Source organism: Eubalaena glacialis, chromosome 9 (assembly GCF_028564815.1).
Source record: "Eubalaena glacialis isolate mEubGla1 chromosome 9, mEubGla1.1.hap2.+ XY, whole genome shotgun sequence".
In the NCBI taxonomy this organism is placed as follows: domain Eukaryota; kingdom Metazoa; phylum Chordata; class Mammalia; order Artiodactyla; family Balaenidae; genus Eubalaena; species Eubalaena glacialis.
The window spans coordinates 31,582,060-31,600,665 of record NC_083724.1 but is presented as its reverse complement, the minus strand read 5'-3'; the positions used below and the strand labels follow the sequence as shown (position 1 = coordinate 31,600,665).

The window sequence follows — 18,606 nt, the reverse complement described above, 5'->3', positions numbered from 1 at the left end:
GACTGCATCATTTCAACACAAGCGATTATGCTTTGTTTTTCTTTGTCCAGAACATGGAGGCATTTCAAGCAATGCTGACGGCAGTAAGCCTGCTTTCAGCTCCTGCTGCTTCTGGCCACATCCTGGCCGCAGTTTTGGCCAAGTAGTTCCTCAGAAGATATTCGAGGAGCCATGCCCTGGTCGTCTACTTTTTTGTGGGTAGGCAGGGTGGTCTGGCATGTTATCACCACTGCTCAGAATGCCTCCGTAGAGAAGCTTAAGGTAAACCTGATGTACAAAAATCCAAACTTACAAAACAAATACATTAAGGGGTAATTAATTGCATTACAAAAGGATTCTTTACAAAAGAATTCACCTCTGGGTTCCTTTAAATAGCCAACTTCTCAAGTACAGTCAGAATCTGAGCTGCGTTATAAAAAATGTCCAGGTACAACATTAGGAGCATGGCTGTTACGTGAGTTGAGGTACACCTATACGTCAGCCTTCCAGGCTGCGACAGGTTAGGGGTGCAGAGCATGATGGCAGAGTCTCTAGAGCATCCTTAGCTGTTGCAGATGGGCGGGGATGGCTAAGAGGCATAATCTTCCAAAGGCAGTTGCAAACCTCCTTTTGTGTCTGGGGTGAGAACATGGGAGGATGGGCATTTCAAAGCAGAGCTGTCCTTTCTGTTTCCAGGGATCGCTGTTCCCTCATTGTTGAACTGTTTCATCTGTGAGGTTGATGAAGTCTAACTTTAGAACCCGTCCACCTCCCTCATCAGAATCTCTAAGCCTATATCCACCCCAGGGTTTTCTCAGACAGCTAATTGCTAGAGTGTTATCTAATTGCAGCTTAAAGTGTTATCTTTCCTTGGGGGACTGGGCAGCTCTTGGTGGAAATACAGGGACTGCATCCAAAAGTAGGGGAAGAAATTTTGTGGTTGAGGAGCCTTCCCAATGACCTGCAGCTTACAGAGCACGGTGCTTGGCACAGAGCTGAGCACTCTTTTTAGGCCTTCAAACTGATTGGGGCGGAGCAAAGATGATAAGCAACTGAGAAGATAAAGCAATTAATTGATAGACAAGGAAGTCTAGTCCTACATGGTGTCCTGGGGTGGGCGTGGCTGTGTGGACAGTGAATCATCAGGTGTGTGCTGAAGCCTTTTGAGAAAAAGGCTCTTCTCAATTCTCCCCATGCCTGGAGCAGCCAAATTTCTAGAACAATGTTTCTTGAAGAGTAATTTTTAGACCACATGTCAGTCACCTGGGAGTGTTGGTAACAGGTTTCTGAGCCCACATCCACCCCCTTTCCCATCTCATCCTTTGGGAGAAGAGCCCTAGCAGTCAGCATCCTAACGAGTTCCTAAGCGACTGAGAACTGAAGTTCTATAGTTCACGTATTCCTTTCCCTTTCTGCGTGTCCAAGCCTTTGCACACTGGGAAAGGGATGCCTAGGCAGAGGGGAAACAGCTTACTCATATCAATCTCTTGGGGGCATTAGATGGGGTTTGGGGGAGAATCAGAGGGACCAGTGCCCGTTCACAGTTTCTCACAGATGAGGGGGTGTGAGGCTGCAAGACTGACTTGCTAGTGATCCATATAGGTATGAAAAGCACAGGGCACACTCCTGAATGTTTAAGCTTGTGGTGTTCACAGGCTTGAAGTTCACTTCCGGGATTCCTACAGCTAAGACATAGGTGACTGCTGATCTGAAAATAGCCAAATATATGGCTTGCAGAACATCTTCCCTTAACTCACAGTGCCAGCTCACATGTCCTGTGCAGGCAATTAGCAGGAATATTCCAGTTTCATCCTAAGGCCACATCCTTGCCTTGCTTTTCTCTCTTTCCTTTATGAAAGGCACACACTGTAGTGGAGATGCTTAATTAGATTAGAAGTATGGGCCTATTCATTCCTTAGCCAAATTGCTTTTCTGGCCCAGAGCTTTTGTTTGAAAAGCATGGGATACATTTTAATGCCTCTTCTGCCTGTGCTCTTTCCGCTTACCACATCCCTGTTCCCTTTCATAGTGGCACGTAAACATGTTCCTACTAAACGTTAGGATGATGTTGGAGAGCCAGGACCCTTTCAAAAACATGGCTCTTGCCTGATCCAATCAATCCTTGGCCTGCTATGATGTGAATGAGTTCAGTTAATTTTTCTAAGTACCCACCTTCCCGTCCTAAGTTTCTCTAGCTCTTCCCTGGCTCCCCATTCAGACTGTAAGAACAAATCTACACTGGGGGGTTATAGCAAAAGTCACAACCCTGAATAATCCCGCTCTATACTAAGATTAAAACCAACAACCCAGTAAGACAGAGGTGTGAGTAACAATTTTATCTCTTGTTGATAGTGCAGAGAAAGGGCTAAAAACCAGAAATGTTACTGTGGCACCAGGTGAAAAGATTAACAGGAGCTGGGGTTGTCTGGTTCTTCACAGATCCCTCACACGGTGTTTACTTCTGACTAATGTAAGATTCCTGCTCTGAAAAAGACTCCTACCCTGGAGACCTACGAATGAGCTTGAGAAGACTGGCTGCTGCTTTGCAGGCTAGGGAGAGCAGACTTGACCTCTAAGAAGACCCACACCTCAGCTTTCCCCCCACCTTGGTCAGTAGTTACAAAAGAGCATTACAAAGTGTCTTAAGGGCTCAGAGGAAGGCCAGGAACTGAGAAAAGAGAGCAGCGTGGCCACTTAGGGCTCACAAGTCCGATTTGTCCTTTGGTACTCTTCCAACTCCGTTTTCCTGCTCACAGCCAGCTGCAGCTCTTGCTGGATCACCTGAATCTGCTTCTCCAGCTCTGAGAGCTCCTGCATCACTGAGTTCCGAGCCCCATTTAGGGAGTCTGCTTTCCCATTGGTGGTCAGCGAGGCAGGAAGCTCTCTTCTTCTTGGTGGGAGAGGGATGTCTTGGTGGGTCCGGAGGCTCAACTGGTTTTGTCCCCCCTCATCACTGAAGGTGTATTTTCGTCGATTGTCATGACTCAGATTGGACGTATTCCACACAGTGAGCTGACAGGGTCCCACATTGGACCTAGGAAACCAAGAGACACTTTAGATTGACTTTCTACTCTGCAGCTCTCCCCATGTTTTAGCTACTTCCTTGTGAGTAATATGGAACTGGGTACGCAGATGATAGAGATGGAGTCACAAAACCATGGACAGACTGCCTGCTGGAGTGTCAGGGGAATAAAGGAGCCAATGCAGTTCTTTTCAACTGAAGTTCAATGTTTCATCAAGTCTCATGCTGTCCTGAAACTGGAATGGGTGTTTCACCTGGAGGGCTGATGGACCAGTGTATGGCACATTCTTTTATGAAGAACCTTAGATGCTTTTCTGTTCTCTTCCTGCCAGTGAGGCTCAGAAAGCCACACTGACTTGAAACAGTCTATGGCTATGAAGATGACGCTTTGGTAGAAATGAGATTCTGTTTATTCAGCTGTTGGACTCTAAGCATGGTCCTGCCGCTAGATACTCTAATATGACTCATCCTTAGCCCCGCAGGACAACCCTGATGTTTACTAGTTGAGTTTGAGGAGAATAAAAGCATACAAGCTGCAGGTTTCAGCCAAAAGTGTCCCATTATAGGGATGACTTTGTGAGTTGAGAATGACAGCTGAGGTCTGAAGCTTAAAAAAAAAGACCCAAGAAAGCCTCAAGTTCTTGCTGGAATAATGAAAGTCAAATTGAAATAGATTCATAATCCTCTTTCAGGCTCGTGTCGAGCCACCTACCACCATCCTTGAGATGGCTGTAGACAGCAAAAGAGTTACTGCTGACCAGGCACAGGAAGAGGGGGTCTGGTTTCTGAAATACACTTTGACAGATGCAATGAGAAGAGCTTCTTGCTATAAGAACAGATTAGAGCCCTAAGCACATGGCTGCTAATTTCTTCTAGCCTTGTTGAAGGAGAAGGAGGAGGAGGAGGTAGAGGAGGATTATGACCACTTTTGCAATCTACCACAGGGCAAAACAAAATAGAAACACTCTATTAAGTCCTTGTGTCTTTGTTCCCATCCATGTAACTGAATCAAGACTTTATTCCTGGACTCTTACTAACCAGGAGGAGAAGGGATGGACCTGCAGGGGAGGGGAAGAGGGAGAGATAATTAAGTGTTGATTCAGTGACATGGATAAGAACAAAAACAGAAGGACTTAACTAGGGTGATCCTGTTTCATTTTGCCCTGTGGTAGATTGCAAAAGTGGTCATAATCCTTCATTCTTCCTTTCATCCATATCCCTCTGCAGTGTGACTTAGCAGCTCACCTTTATCAAGGGGGATTCCAGGGGAAAGTCTGCTTTCCCTCCCCCTTGAATTTGGCCTGGTCTCATGACTTGTTCTGGCCAATAGAAAGTGGCAGAAGTGGCAGGTGGTGGTTCCAAGTCTTGCACACTTCCACTGCCGCTCAAAACCCTGCTGCTACAGTAGAACCAGTCCAGACTAGTCTGTTGGTTGATAACAGACCATTGGAGAGAGTCCCCAGTCTTCCCGGTTAACCAGCTGAGGCCATCCTAGACCAGCCAGCCCTCTGCTTCTCCCTCCTTTCCCCAAGCTGGCTGTAGATACAGGAGCAAATGTGACTACGATCAGCCAAGTTTGGCCCAAATCAGTAGCCTGCACAGCTGACACATAGATTCATAAGCAACTCGCTGTTGTTTAAAACATTATGAACTGAGATAATTTCTCACAGCAAAAACTGATTGATACGTGCTCCGAGCCATTAAAACACACAAACACATTCCAAACCACTCTGCAGTTCTTTAACATTTGTCATGGTTTAAGTCCCATATAAATGAGCAGGGAGCACCACAGCCCAGCTTTCCTGTGTCCTGGGCTGGGTAAAAGTTCTATAATGAGCTCACTTACAGCTCCATTGTCTTTACACTCGGTCAAAGGTGTGGTTATAATTTTCCTTCTAGCCTTACACTTCCCTTTAATTCTTCCTTCAAATCTTTTCCTATTGAGTTTGAATAATTTCAAAACAATCTTGTTTGTGGCATGTTATTTGTATATATATGGTTTACAATTTTTGTATATCTTGAGGTGAGAGGAAAGAGAATAGAGGAGGTGTATTGGAAACCCAGTGGAGTGAAGGACAGACCAAAATTTACATGAAATCACATGTTGAATAAACTAAGGACTATATATATAGTCTTTTGCAATATCTACTTTTTTCCTCTGCTTTAAATAAAAAAGGAGCAAAATCTTTTCATACCATGGCCCATAATTTCCCCAGGCCTTTCCTCAAACCCGTATGTTAGTAATTCATTCATTTATCTATTATTTTATTCACTCCATAAATATGAAACATAGGGGAGGGATGTCAAGTTGCAGCAGATAAAGGTATTTGCATAGATATTCTTCCAAAGAAAAAAGAGGGAGAGAGTTTTTGAGCCAACGGACCTAACTCTAGGATCATGGAATGATTCATAGTGGGGAAAACCTGGGAGTTAGGCATCAACACATTTTCCTGGAATGTCCAGGCAACCTCAGAAATCAGGCAAATAGAAATAGCCAATCTGGTTTTCTCCAGAGCTTTGTACATATATCTGGGAATATAATACAGAAGAATAAGCAAAAGCTGGCTTCCATGACATACTCTAGGTGGTAGCATCACAAGTGCTCTGATGATTGACATGCGGCTCTGAGCCACCTATGAATGCAAGGTGATAGGTGCTGAATGCCAGATATGGTGTCTAATTGGAAGAAATGAACGTGTTATATTGTTGGCCTCTACAGGGTTTTGACTGTGGTTTGTAAGCTTTCCTCAGCCTTAGAGTGTAAGGCGACCAGTGAGTTAACTGAAGTTAACACTAAAAAGCTTTCACAGGACAATTTTGTAACGCTGAGGTTCAGTATTCCACTAGACCATTCAGAAGAGATGTGACAGCTGTGAGCCCTCAAACACTCACTGCGTTTGAAAGGTTATAGGTGGGTGTTGGGTTGTAGGGAGGTACCACAGGAAACATGGGCCCAATAAGCCATGAGGGTGTGTTGCCTTAGCTCCTTCTCAAAATAAGGGATTTCAGAAGGGAATCTGCCAACAAAAATGGATAAGCTGAGTGAAAGACGCATTTGGTTCTGAATTTAGGCGAGAGAAATGTAAATAGGAGTCATCTCAGTTGGAAATGGGATCACTGGCAGCTCCCTGTTTCTATTATGGCTGGAAAACAAATGCTTTGTTATTATGAGATGGTGTCTTTGCTGCTATGTCTTCTTGTGTTCCTCTCTCGTTAAAAATTTATGTTAAAAATAATCATAGAAAAAAATATATGTAACACGACATAGAACAGCTGTGACCTGATTAGTCTGCAGCTTGTTGCTGATGGGGCCGCAGTGTGATACAGGAACACCACAGACCCTGAGGGAGAGCGGGGTGTGCTCGCTGCCTGGAAAGAGAGGCTTTAAGAGATAACGGAAATGATTCTAACAAGCTCGATGCAAATTGCAGAGAAGGGGACTGCAGCAGTCCCCGAGGAGGTAAAAACAATGAAAAAGAATCATGTTTTCCACCCCCTTTTCCTTGTCCTCTATTGTGAATAAGAAGTGTGAGTGTCAGGTTTTAAAATTACCCAGAAAGCCACGCTTGGAGCTGAGGATCTGCCATAGATGACAGAGTTGCTTGGAGGAAATGCTGTAAACCGAGGCCTCTGGACATAAGAAAGAACCAGGAGGCTGTCTTAGGCAGCATGAAACAGAGGCCAGCCAGGTGCTAGACCCAAATACTTCTAACATCTTCAGCCACCATGAATGAGGCAACAGTCTTCCACAGGCTGGATGTGGGGAAGGTACAGAATTTCAATTTTCAAATGTCAACTATGCATTTAATGCTTGTTACTTCCTATTAATGAGATGCTCTTTTCTGGGGAGTTTGTAGTAACAGTGCCGGGAAATGGGTTAAACAGAACACATCTGTTGCATATTTCAAATATTCCTAGGAGTGCTGGAAAGGAGTGGGGAGTGGAAACATGCCAAAAGGGCAATATTGCATGAAATTGCCTGTGGTACTTACGAATTAAGTCTAACTTGTATTTTGTACACAATAATAGCTAAAATAGCTTTGTTTTCAGGGCTTTAGATGTGTTATCTCATTGAATTCTTATAGCATCTCTCGAAAGTAGGTACTCTATCTCATTTTCACGAATTAGGAAATTGGGGCATAGAGAGGTTAAATAAAGGACTTGCCCAAGACTACACATATTGTAAGTGTCAGAGTCAGTATTTGGATCCAGATGCTTGACCTTAGAGATCAAACCAGCACTTAAACCACAACATATATTGCCTCTACTGCATTTCAGTGTCCATGTATGTACAGATATGTTTTTTATTTTGTCTGTTCTATTTCTATTTGAGACCACATATTTTTACTGATAGTGTTTATCAACAACTTGGTCCTGATTTGATTCATTATACATAATTTCCCTTTTGAGCACGAAGTCTCAGTTACATCTCTAAACTTTTAACAAACATAAATGACACCTGGAACCGGCCTCTTCTTACCTCTTTTCCACACGCTTAGTCTTGAAACGCTGCCGCTTTTCCTCTACGAATGATGTGTTTAGTGCTCTATGTAATCTCTGGCAGAAAGAACAGATTCACACACAGAGACTGTTAGAAACACACAACCAGGGGACAAAGTACCCCCTGAGATTTAATCTCTTCACTACAAACCTAGGCCTCTTTAAACAACTTAACAGTGATGCCGGAAAAAAGATCAATATTCAGTCCCAAATCTCAAGAGAGCAAAAATTCTAATTATAAGTTATTATTCTACCTGGAGGAAAGAAAAGTAATTTGATGGGAAGCTTAGAAATACTCTGAGCTGTAAAAACGTATGTGATATAAAGAAGAGTTATCATAACCAACGTGTGGCAAATGGCCTGGTACAATCGGTAAAGGTGAGTCAAAAACTTAAGTCTGACTTCTTAACAGCCAAAACAAAGAAGGTAAGAACTCCTGATTAATTAAATTAATCATGCTAACATACAATGGAGAGGATCAGTTGTCTGCAGAGTCCTCCTTAGGAGACCAAATAGGTCCTAGGATGAAAGTAGGAACAACAGGGCTCACATGTAACCAAACCAATGAGAGTGACCTATCTAGAAAAAAAGTACTGTGTTAACAAAGCAGAGAGTCAGCATAGCAATGCAGGGGGCAAAGGTGGCAGAACTGGCAGGCTCACTACTGAGAGGCTGCGACAGTGCACTGGGAAGTAGGAGGGAGTCCATCGGGAGGTCAGGATGGCTCCTCCGGCCTCGCCTGACACCACACTCAGGGGGGAACTGCTGCCTTTGCTAGAGCTCCTTCATCAATAAGAAGCCTTCGGAGTACATTTCGGCTCTCAGTGCCAGTTTCCATCAGGGTGAGATGTGCAAAGGAATACGCTTGAATGGTGGTCTGCCTGACATTTTCAGTTCTCTCTGTAAGTGAGTGTGTAGGTGTCTGGATTACATGAAGGAACTTTGATCCTATGAGCTTGGCCTTGGCACCAGTGGACTTCAAAGCTCTGGACCATTGAAATGCAGTGAGAACAGGGGCTGGTAGGTTTATCTAAAGGGAAATGGACTTCAGGCTCATTTAATGGGTTTCAATTTTGGCAAGAAAAGAGTCTACAGGAAACAAATCTTTCACACCATCTCTTCAGACTGTCACTAAGAGAAGCCAGGTTAAAAGCGATGGCTATTGCTTCCACTCTGAGCAACAGTGGAGGGTTATATGAAAGGCACGAGCATTATGGGATAGCTTAATTTAACGGGCAAGTGAATTAATGGGATAGAGGGAACTCCATCTTGTACATTGAGAGTGTCTACACACCCTGGTTCTCTTGGTAACCTGTCATTTGTCAGTCTGACTTGGGGCCCTGGATTCTCCCATCAGTGGGAATTCTGACGTTTAGGAATATTGGAGGAAGATGCCTGTGGCACTCACCTGACTGGTGTGGAGCCAGTATTGCAGCCTAGATTTGTTCTTGATGCGTGGGAGCAGCAGCCTGTACACTACATGCTCACCGATGGTGGTCAAGATGGAGAGGCCAAATCCAATGCACAGCAGCACGAAGAGTCCAGAGAAGTGTTTGATGCCCATTTGCAAAGTCTGTGGCAGAACAGGAAAGGAAAGGCCATGAATGTGACACTCCATCTGGTCCCACGATTGTTCACTCTTAGATGCAGATTCTTTTTTGCTGGACCCAAGGAAAGCTGGAGACTGTTCCTCTGCGTGCTCTGCAGGCATCACTAAACTACACTGTGAAGGGAATCCATCCAGGACTGAGGGCTGCTGCAGGGCACAATTCCTGGGGTGCTACTCACATACAGTCCTATTGTATGAATGGTTTCTGGAGTCGTGCAGAGGCCCTGCGTCTGGACCACCCTATGGTCTCAAGAGAGACACAGAGAGATAGACATCGAGAGAGACTGAAAATTGAAACAATTTAATATATTAAAACATTAAATAGTTATCAAGGAAAGAACCTCTCTCAGGGACAGAGAATGAGTAGATTTAAGGGGAAAAGATGATGAGTTCAATAATTTTGACATTTAGATCTGACAGGGAACATGGAGATCATCTAGTTGAATGTCCTTATTTTAAAGATGAGGAACCTGGGCCAGAGAAGTGAAGGAAATTGAGCCAGGTCACAAAATTAGACAACCACAGAGGAGAAAGAGAAGGGACCTATTTGTTGATTGCTTACTTTTTTTTTTGCGCTGAGATAGGTATGATAACTGCAATTTATAGTTGAGGAAACTGAAGTTCCTGCAGCATTTAAGTGACAAAGCTGGTCTATAAGTCAATGTTTGTTTAGCTCCAAAACCTGGGTTCTTTCTACTCTACAGCAAAAGAGCAGCAACAGCCATAAATATAATAACTTTAACACCTGTGACAGGCACTTTGCTAAATGATTTACACGAAGTCCTTATGAAATAGGTATCATTCAGTCACCGACATCGATGACCAGTCAGTCCTGCAGAAAGAAAGACATTTGATGCCTTGAGTGCCTACTATGTGCCAGGCACTCTCCCAAGTACCGGGGGGTGAAGATAGGAGGGTTATGTCCCTGCCTTCAATCAGCTCGAATCTAGGGAGGAAGCAAACATTTATACCCCATGATAAATTGATCCACGCCTCCTGGGTTTGGCAGAGAAGCTGGCTCATGAGATAAGACTTAAAGTAAGGGAGGTAGAACGTGGAGGCTCGGGTGGGAAAGTAGCACTCTAAGCTGAGGGAAGCAGAAACAAAGAATGTAACAAAGACATGAACTTCCAGCACAGTGATCTGGGGGCTTGTGAAATAGAGAGCTGCGTTCAGGGGTAGGGTGCAGAAGGCCTGTGTCCTGAGGGAGAAACAGGCCCGCGCTAGGCAAACCTAGATTAAGCACCTCACCCAAGATCATACAAGCCAATGCTAAGGAGCCTAGGTGTCATTCCTTTGCTGGAGGCTTTTGGTCACCATCATCATCAACAATTACTTAGCACTTAATATGTGGAAGGCACAGTTCAGAGCTCTTTATCAATGTAGCAACTTGCTTAATCTTCCGAAGGACCTATGAGAGAGGTACTGTTAGTACCTCCATTTTACAGGTGAGGAAACTTAGGAACAAAAGAATTAAGTGACTTGTCCAAGGTCACATAACTAGTAAAGGTCAGAGCTGGAGTTCACACCCAGGTAGTCTGGCTCCAGAGCCTACACTCTTAACCACCTCATTTGACTGACATGAGTGATCCTCCCATCCTCTTGATGGGGTCTTCCTTCCTTTCATTCTCCCCACCTCTACCCCCAGTCCTGGAGAAGCAGCCATTCGGGATGGCTCAGACATGGCTAGACCTCCGTGGTATGCCAGGAAGTCTATCTGGGGGCCCAGACTCAGAGGCAGAGCTTGGAGATTTCAGTCTTTGTGGGAGCCTGGGTCATGGAATCTCTTTTCCTCCATGACACTACTTCTGGCAGTGGCTCTGGACCAAAGATGGGTGCTAGGATCCCTGAAGAAGAAAAGACTAGAGGTGAGCAGGGGCATAGAGTATGCACCAGGTTTAGGAGACTGGGACACAGGCAGGAAAACTAGCAGACAGCTGAGAATGAAGGAGGAAGCCCAGCCTTAGGGAACAAGAAATGCTGGTCTAGGAAATGTGAGAGGTGTATTGGGCCCTGAAGGCTACTCGGGTACGAGGGCTTTTCCTGGGACATCTCTGTACAAGTGGTGACCAACCTGACTTCCAGAAAGTATACACAAATGTGTTTGAAAACAGCCCTTGGCCTGGGCCTGTTGTAATGTGTACAGGATATGGCTATTACAGAAGGATTCAATTACTACTGCTATGGATGAAGAATGAACTGGGGGAATTAATTTTGGACTTTAACACTAACAGCATCAAACACTCAGCAAAACACTAAACAGACTGGTGTTGCTTTCTTATAAGGTGCTGCCAAGATGAAGAAGAAAAATGTAACTTACAGTGAATCATCCTGCTTTTAAAAGCATGGTGTTCCCTCTGTTTTTTTGTGCATAACAGTAATTAGTCTCATTTTCCTCTTATTATCCCAATAACAAAGAGGCTGTATTCAGTTTATTTTATACATTTCTTTCTTAAATTTCTGTTGTTTACATCCACATGCTAATAGACTAATAGAAGTAGTTGCTGTGTTTTTTTTTTTAATTGGACATCTGTGTGCCAGACACCATATATGCATATTATGATCTTATAATAACATTGTAAGTTAAGTATTATTATCCCTATTTTACATTTGAGGAAACTGAGGCTCATTAACTACCATACCCAAGATCATACAAGCTAATAAATGGGGAAGCCAGGCTATGAATCCAGGATTTTCTGATGCCAAAGCCCGCACTGCCTTCAAGCGAACACCATTCACAGGTACCCCTTGCTATCTGAACTCTTACTATTCCCTGTTACAACTTGCAAAAAATTTTATTCAGAACTCACCATCTGAATAGAAAATCCACTATAATCTGCCTTTGGGCACCAATGAAAATGTTTATACTGTGTCTGGGTCTCAGTGATAAGATGTACCGCTGCAGTTGTAATTCAGCTGTCCTTCCCCTAGGACCACACTGCTTCAATGTGCTATGCATTACATATGTGCATCGGCCCCACATTATCAAGTGAAAACTTTTCATCTGATAGAGTGGAACTTGCTCAACTTGACATTTAGCATTGGTCAGAGGAAGAAGAAGAGGAGCAATGAATATTCAATGTCAATCTTTAAAATAAATTTAAGTGATGCAGACAAAATAATGACTGCAGGTGCAAGTGACAGGAGTAGAAACATCACATTCAGAAATGCAATCACAGCCCAGTCTCATGTTGTCAAGAGCTGTATTAATGAAAGCAAAGAAATGCAAACAGACATAAGTTTTTTATTTTCTTCATCCCATTACTTTATCCCATTTGATAGCTCACAGCCACACACTTCTGGAGTCTCAAGAGCCAAGGAGAGAAGACTGTCCCAGGATTTAGCCACAGGCAAATCTCAGGCATTTATGGCTTCACTTAGTCCTTCATAGGCTCACTCTAGCCCATCCAATCTCACTCCGTTAACTCTTTAATCAATACGTAACCACTCAAAAACTTGTCTTGCTTGCTTATTTTATTTTGCTAAATGTTATTTATACTTGTTATATTTCTTTAACATTTTATTTTATTGTTCATTTACATTAATATATATCCACTGTACTGTGGTGGGAAAGCATACTCTGTATTATGCACACATGACTAACCACTGATTAAGCATTAAAGAACTGGTGTTTTAAATGCTTCATATTATGCAGAAATCATTGGTGGATTGTCATATATAACAATCCATGTGTTGTGCATTAGATATTAAACACTAATAAATGTCTAAGAATATTTTAGTGGTATTTAGGGAAACTGGTTGGGCTTTTTGGATGAGGTGGGAATGCTTTATTGTTCATCTCATACAAGATAACGGAAAGGACTCCTAGCATCTGGAAATTTACCAGCCAACATATTTCCAGGAACAGACTAGATTCAGATAAAGGGCGATGCCTGTACTATCAAAGGTTCTGAGTGGTCTCTGCCTAGATCATCAGTGACATGTAGAGGCCAAGACCACCAATTTTGTTGCTGCTAAACCCTCCTTTGCATCTTGCTCAGATGTGGACCCTTGAAACATCTGACAGCTGGTTAGATAACTGACTAGGTTCTGAAAACTCCAGCAAGAAATGCAGTTAAAGTATTTCAGTCATCATTTGCCTCAGATGTTACTGGTTAAATCTTATGATCTAAGCCTCCCTAGCCCCCACTCCACATCTCCCAATACACAGCAGCTACCCATTTTCTCTGGTCCTCTAAAGAGTCTGTAATCATTGCTTTCAATTCCTCTCCTAGATACTTGGTAGCAGGATGAGGAGAAAGCAAATGCTGTTTGTAATTTTGAAGACCTGATTTCCTTTTTTTTTTTTTTTGACACCCCACTATTTTGCCCAGAAGAGCAAGTAGCTCAATAAAATTTGGCAGACTTGTTGTGTCTGTACATATAGCCCATTGTCTGGGCAGGAGGAGGGGCACAGAAGATGGAGACCTCCACCTGCATGAGGTGTGGGCTCCAGAGATACCAACGACAGCTACCGCTGGAGAGAGTTTGCCAGGCTGGAGACAATGAGGTAAGATTGTGTGATGTAATCATGTGGGATTTCTAAAAAATTGTAACAACAATCATGAAAAGGGATAAAGAAGATATTCACTCATAGAATCTGGAACTTTCTCATCAATGAAGACTGAAAGACTGAAAGATTACATTTAACAAAAGAAACAAAAAATGATTTGCAAAATCCAGGGAGACACTGCATGAGTGAAGTTAACAGTGCTCACACATTTGGATAAGAAAATAATCTAGATGGACAGTAAAATTAGGGTCCGCAGGAACTTCCCATCGCATCTCTGGTCCTGGGGGCTGTGGCACCTCTGTCTCTTCTAACCTGGAATCTGCTTAATGGCTCCTCGACATGGCACAGCCCAGGTTGCTGAGGAGATGCCCCCTTTCTGTTCCTTGTGCTGCCAGAGCCCCCGCCCCTTCTAGGTTTGGGAAACCATCTTTTAGCCTTGGACCTGGTGCTTAATGTGCTACATTATCTCCACTGTGCAGTCTTTTGAAAAGTCTTAATTTATTAATAAAATAACTCAGAAAAGTATTTCTAAATATTAAATTTGAGGTGATTACCATTATCCTTTTACTTTCAATTCTTCATTTTCTCCTCTGAACTACAACCATATGCACATATATTTTCCAGAGTTGTAAACTCTGTTATATGTTAATATAACAATTATGCTTTTTAAAAAACTTAATCTAAAAATTTATGGATTTATACAGTTATTTTATTTACTAACTTTAATAGCTTTATATTATCAGTAACTATTATTTTATCATAATTGACTTTACTCCCAAACAGTCAGGTGTTTAATATTACTTATTATATATATATAATAAATATTGCCACAATAAAAAAATCTTTTGCATATAGCATTTAAGAAATCATTTTTGATCCTTTCTTTGAGATATATATTGCAATGGGTGGGATTACCAGGTAAGATCATATAACCGTTCTGATGCCTTGTGATGTGTGAAATGGTCCTCAAGAGTGTGAAAACCATTCCCAATGATTCCCAAGATGCCCCACTGCACAGGATGCTCACATCCTCTCCAACCCTGTTTTGCAACTAATCATTTTTTCCTGTTTTAGGTATTCTGATTTGTATTTATTCAATTTTTCTGGCTACTTTTTCATGTTTGTTTTTCCTGTTGCCCCAGGTATGTATTATATATTTATATGATTTGCCCAATTATGCATTTCAGAAAAGGCATGGATTTTTACTGAAAAAAGCTATTAATCCCTTTCCTAACACATTACATATGTGTCTCAATTTTTAAGTTTTCCTGTTAGCTTTGTTTTGTTAGATTTTATTATACAGGTGTTTGAATTCTATATGGCTCTATTTATTTTGATTATTGGAAACTCTTCTGTTGTTCAGTCATTAGAAATAGCAGTTGTTGGGATGTTTTATGACCAATTGCTTTATTTCTGAAAAATAATGAACACTTCAGTCCATCTTGAGCTTTTTTTTTTTTTTTTTTTTCATCTTGAGCTTTTTTAACAAGAGTGGAACATATTGCTTTCCCTTTATTGAGACTTTTGATTTCAGCCCCATGCTGCAGAGGTACCTTAGACAGTAAAAGGCCACTCCAATCCCGGGGTGGTCTGCATTCCTTTATGCTAATTTTGATTTTTACTTAAAATCCTATTTTTAAAAAAAATATTGGCAACATACACATGCACACACACATACACAAAACATTGTGAGAACAAACATCATGTGAAATTAACAACAAAACAATTTATTTGTGTGTCAGATTTAGTCTAAGAGCTGTCAGATTGTATCCTTTATCTACACAGCTTTTATTGCTGCTCATGTCCCTTCAGTGTTATGGGTTTTCACTATGAATCAGCTAGTGCTTTAAAGCTGACACATGGTTTGTTGCTATTTACACAGTCACCAACCAGTGGAAGAGCTAGGGCAGCCAATACGAAAGGAGAGAGGTCCAGTTCCGATTCTCAGTCTAGTGACCTGGTTCCTTTATCATGATGCCACCTTGTCTTAAAAAACATCCAAGCCTCTCCCTTTTCAAGGCATGCAAAATAGAAAAAACACAGTAGCCAGACTCACGAACCACTTTAAATCCTAACAGAGAGAATCAATAAAAAATTCCTGAAGGTTTTTCCTTGAGAATTCCTCTAAAGCAAGATAGATTTAGAGAATAAACCAACTATGCTAAGGCCATATTTTTTCCTACGTTTCAGAAAAAAAAGAAGTGTCTAGTGGTTTGGGGATTGCAACATATGGTAGAGAGCAGACACAATCCATTAACATACGATTCACAACAACGTAGTGTTACTGATGTCTACAGCCTCAAAACATATTGGTTGCTGTTACTGTTACCAGCTTAATCTAAATACTGTCACTTATTTCTCAAGATGAGATGGAGGTGGATGATGATGTAAGACTGCCTTGCCTAATACTTTTAATTTTAATTTTTAATTTTTTGCACTGTATAGAACCAAAGAGGTAGAAGCTGCTTGCTCCTTGAAAAACAATTCACCTTTTTGTAAAAACTGAGGCTTGGTTTGATTATATTAATAAGACTATCAGGAATAATTTGAGGCAGGTAAATACAAAAACCATAAAAATAGGAGGCAGTGGAGTGAGGTGAAAAAAGCTCAGCATTTGGGGTCACAGAGCCTGGTTCAAGTCCTCGCTTTGCCACTTACCAGCTGGGATATCTTGGAGAAGATTCTAGATCTCTCCATAGCATCATCTGTAAAACTGAGATGATAGCACCCACCCCACAGTGTTGTTATGATGATTAAATGATATAACAAATGTAACAGGACCTGGAACAGCTGTTCAATATGCATTAACTACTATTATTACCCCAAGGAACTGTACAGAACTAGGTTTGTTGGCAACTGGCAATTAACAAAGAGAAGAATCAAAGCATTCTAATTTTGGAAGTAAATGTGATCTCTCTTCCCAAATATTCATACAGTCAGATCTTTCTATTTGCTGAAGCTAGAAACAGGCTCACAGTTCAAGGTCACTGCCACAAAGCCTTGGGTAACTATATTAGGTAGACTGATCAAGCAATTAGCTTGTGAATTCCAGCCACTCTAGAAGCTGAAATAGTTTTCCTCCTCTTGTTACATTTGAACATGTAATCCAACATGTTTCAAACTCTTGGTCCTAATTTTAAATTTCCATATTTTAACGTGCACATTGCAGAGTATACAAATAATATCTCTCTTTCAGAAATCCTCTTCGCTGGCATTACACAAGCTCACTTTTCTCATGCAAGGTTTCCTCCACAAAGTCAAATAGGTTGGGCTAGAATGAGAGTCTCTCTCTTTTAAACTTTCTCCAGTCAACACATCTGTTATCCCCTCTGCAAATGCGGGGGTGGGGAGGATCTTGACATTATTTCCATTGTTTCCTTTCTGGATTAGGATCACACAAATGTCCAGCTAAACTGAGAGTGGGTGTGGCTAAGTACTAAGTAAGCGTTCAAAAGGAACCAAGAGGCCTCCCTCTTGGTAGATCTAGTAGAAGAGGACGAAAGGGGGAAGGGAAGGACCTGAGTAGCGTGAACGTGTTGTGCTCTAGCACTTTACATGTTTAATCTTCTTGAATCCTCAAAATAACCTGGGGATGGATCCTCATTTTAATCAGGAGAAATGACACAAAGAGGTTAAGTAACATGCTCGTGCTCGCACAACTAATAAGAAGTGACTGTGATAAAAACCCAGTTGTAACTGCATCCAAACCCAGTCTGAGTCTTTGAACTATGTTACCCTGAAATGGGGGTAAGACTCATATAACTACAGGATTGGGAGCATTTACTGATCATTAATACATTTTTTTCTAGGACTGCGCAGGAAGTTAAGGGGCTGGATACCTATTCTTTGTGGTTCATAAGTAATTTATTAAATAAAAAGTATGGCAGTGTGTCTTGGTAGATGGGTGCTCTGACAGTAATTCAATTTGTGGATTTACTTGTCCCACTTTTGGTTTTTTTTTTGCGGGGGGATGGGGGCAGGGAAGACTAGCTACCAGCCTCTTCAAAATATAAGGATAATAAATCTTGAAACAGATCTTTCTTGTCCTGAGAAAAATCACCTGGGTTTTGTCCCTTGGCTAAGTACGTGTAGGGAGAGTACGTCTCATTGTCCTGGTATTTTGAGAGGCTTAAGCACCTTCTACAGGGAGTGGACCACTGTGAGAAACAGGACTGATGTGAAGTGGCAGACATTGGGACCAGTCCTGTCCCAGCTCTTCTGAGGACAGCTTGTTCTCCAGGATCTGACAGTAGTAAGTGGGACCACAGAGAGCTGGTAACATCTAGGGTGCAGGCAGCAGTGTACTTACTGGTACACTGGCTCTCCAAAACAAGCAGAAGCAAAACAACTAAAATTTTTTGCTTTTTTCTGTGATGTACTTACTACTCCCACTATGGCTGATTTCAAGCGATCGACATGACATCACTGAACATGGGGTTGGGGAGGGATGTGCACACTTTGATTCTCACCCAGTATGAATAGGCTCCAGCACACCCCTTGGCTGCAGGTTTATTAGGGTGTGAGGGACTCTGGGCTGACTGTTACATTAGACAAAAGGCTTCCCACCATGAGAGAGCTCTTGCCTTCCCTGCCAGGCCCAGGTCTGATTTTAAAAAGTAAGCTTTGTTAGTGTAGACAGCGTCCACCCCTGCTGCAAAGGTGTACCTGCTCGTCTCTGCATCTTTTGAGTGCCAGGAGCAACACCGCTTCAGCATCCTGGGAGAGTCCACTGCAGCTGGAATCTTCACTGACTCTGCTTGTGGGAAGAATGACTCTGAATGTGGCCTATTCTCTCCAACTGGAGTGGGGCTGAGTAATGGAGGTGAGAGAGCTTCCTACGAAGTTTTCTGCCCTGTTTGAGCGGAAGCCCCATTAACTGAACTTAATACTGGAGTGGGCAGCCAACCCTGAAAACCCACCTTCACTGAGACTGATAGTTAGACTGGGCATTTAGTCCAGTCTTAGCATTTCTTACAAGAGCCC

General features: G+C 42.3%; 1 protein-coding gene across 1 annotated transcript in view; it reads right to left on the bottom strand.

Moving 5' to 3' along the window:
* Positions 1-2,673: 2,673 nt before the first annotated feature.
* The window catches only part of GRIN3A (glutamate ionotropic receptor NMDA type subunit 3A), a 165,086-nt gene continuing 149,153 nt past the window's right edge, over positions 2,674-18,606 (bottom strand). Inside the window, exons 7-9 of the mRNA XM_061201087.1 lie at positions 8,910-9,074; positions 7,482-7,558; positions 2,674-3,013 (exon numbers count right to left, since the gene is read on the bottom strand). Coding sequence (XP_061057070.1) covers positions 2,674-3,013; positions 7,482-7,558; positions 8,910-9,074 — 582 coding nt within the window. The remainder of the gene's footprint in view (positions 3,014-7,481; positions 7,559-8,909; positions 9,075-18,606) is intronic.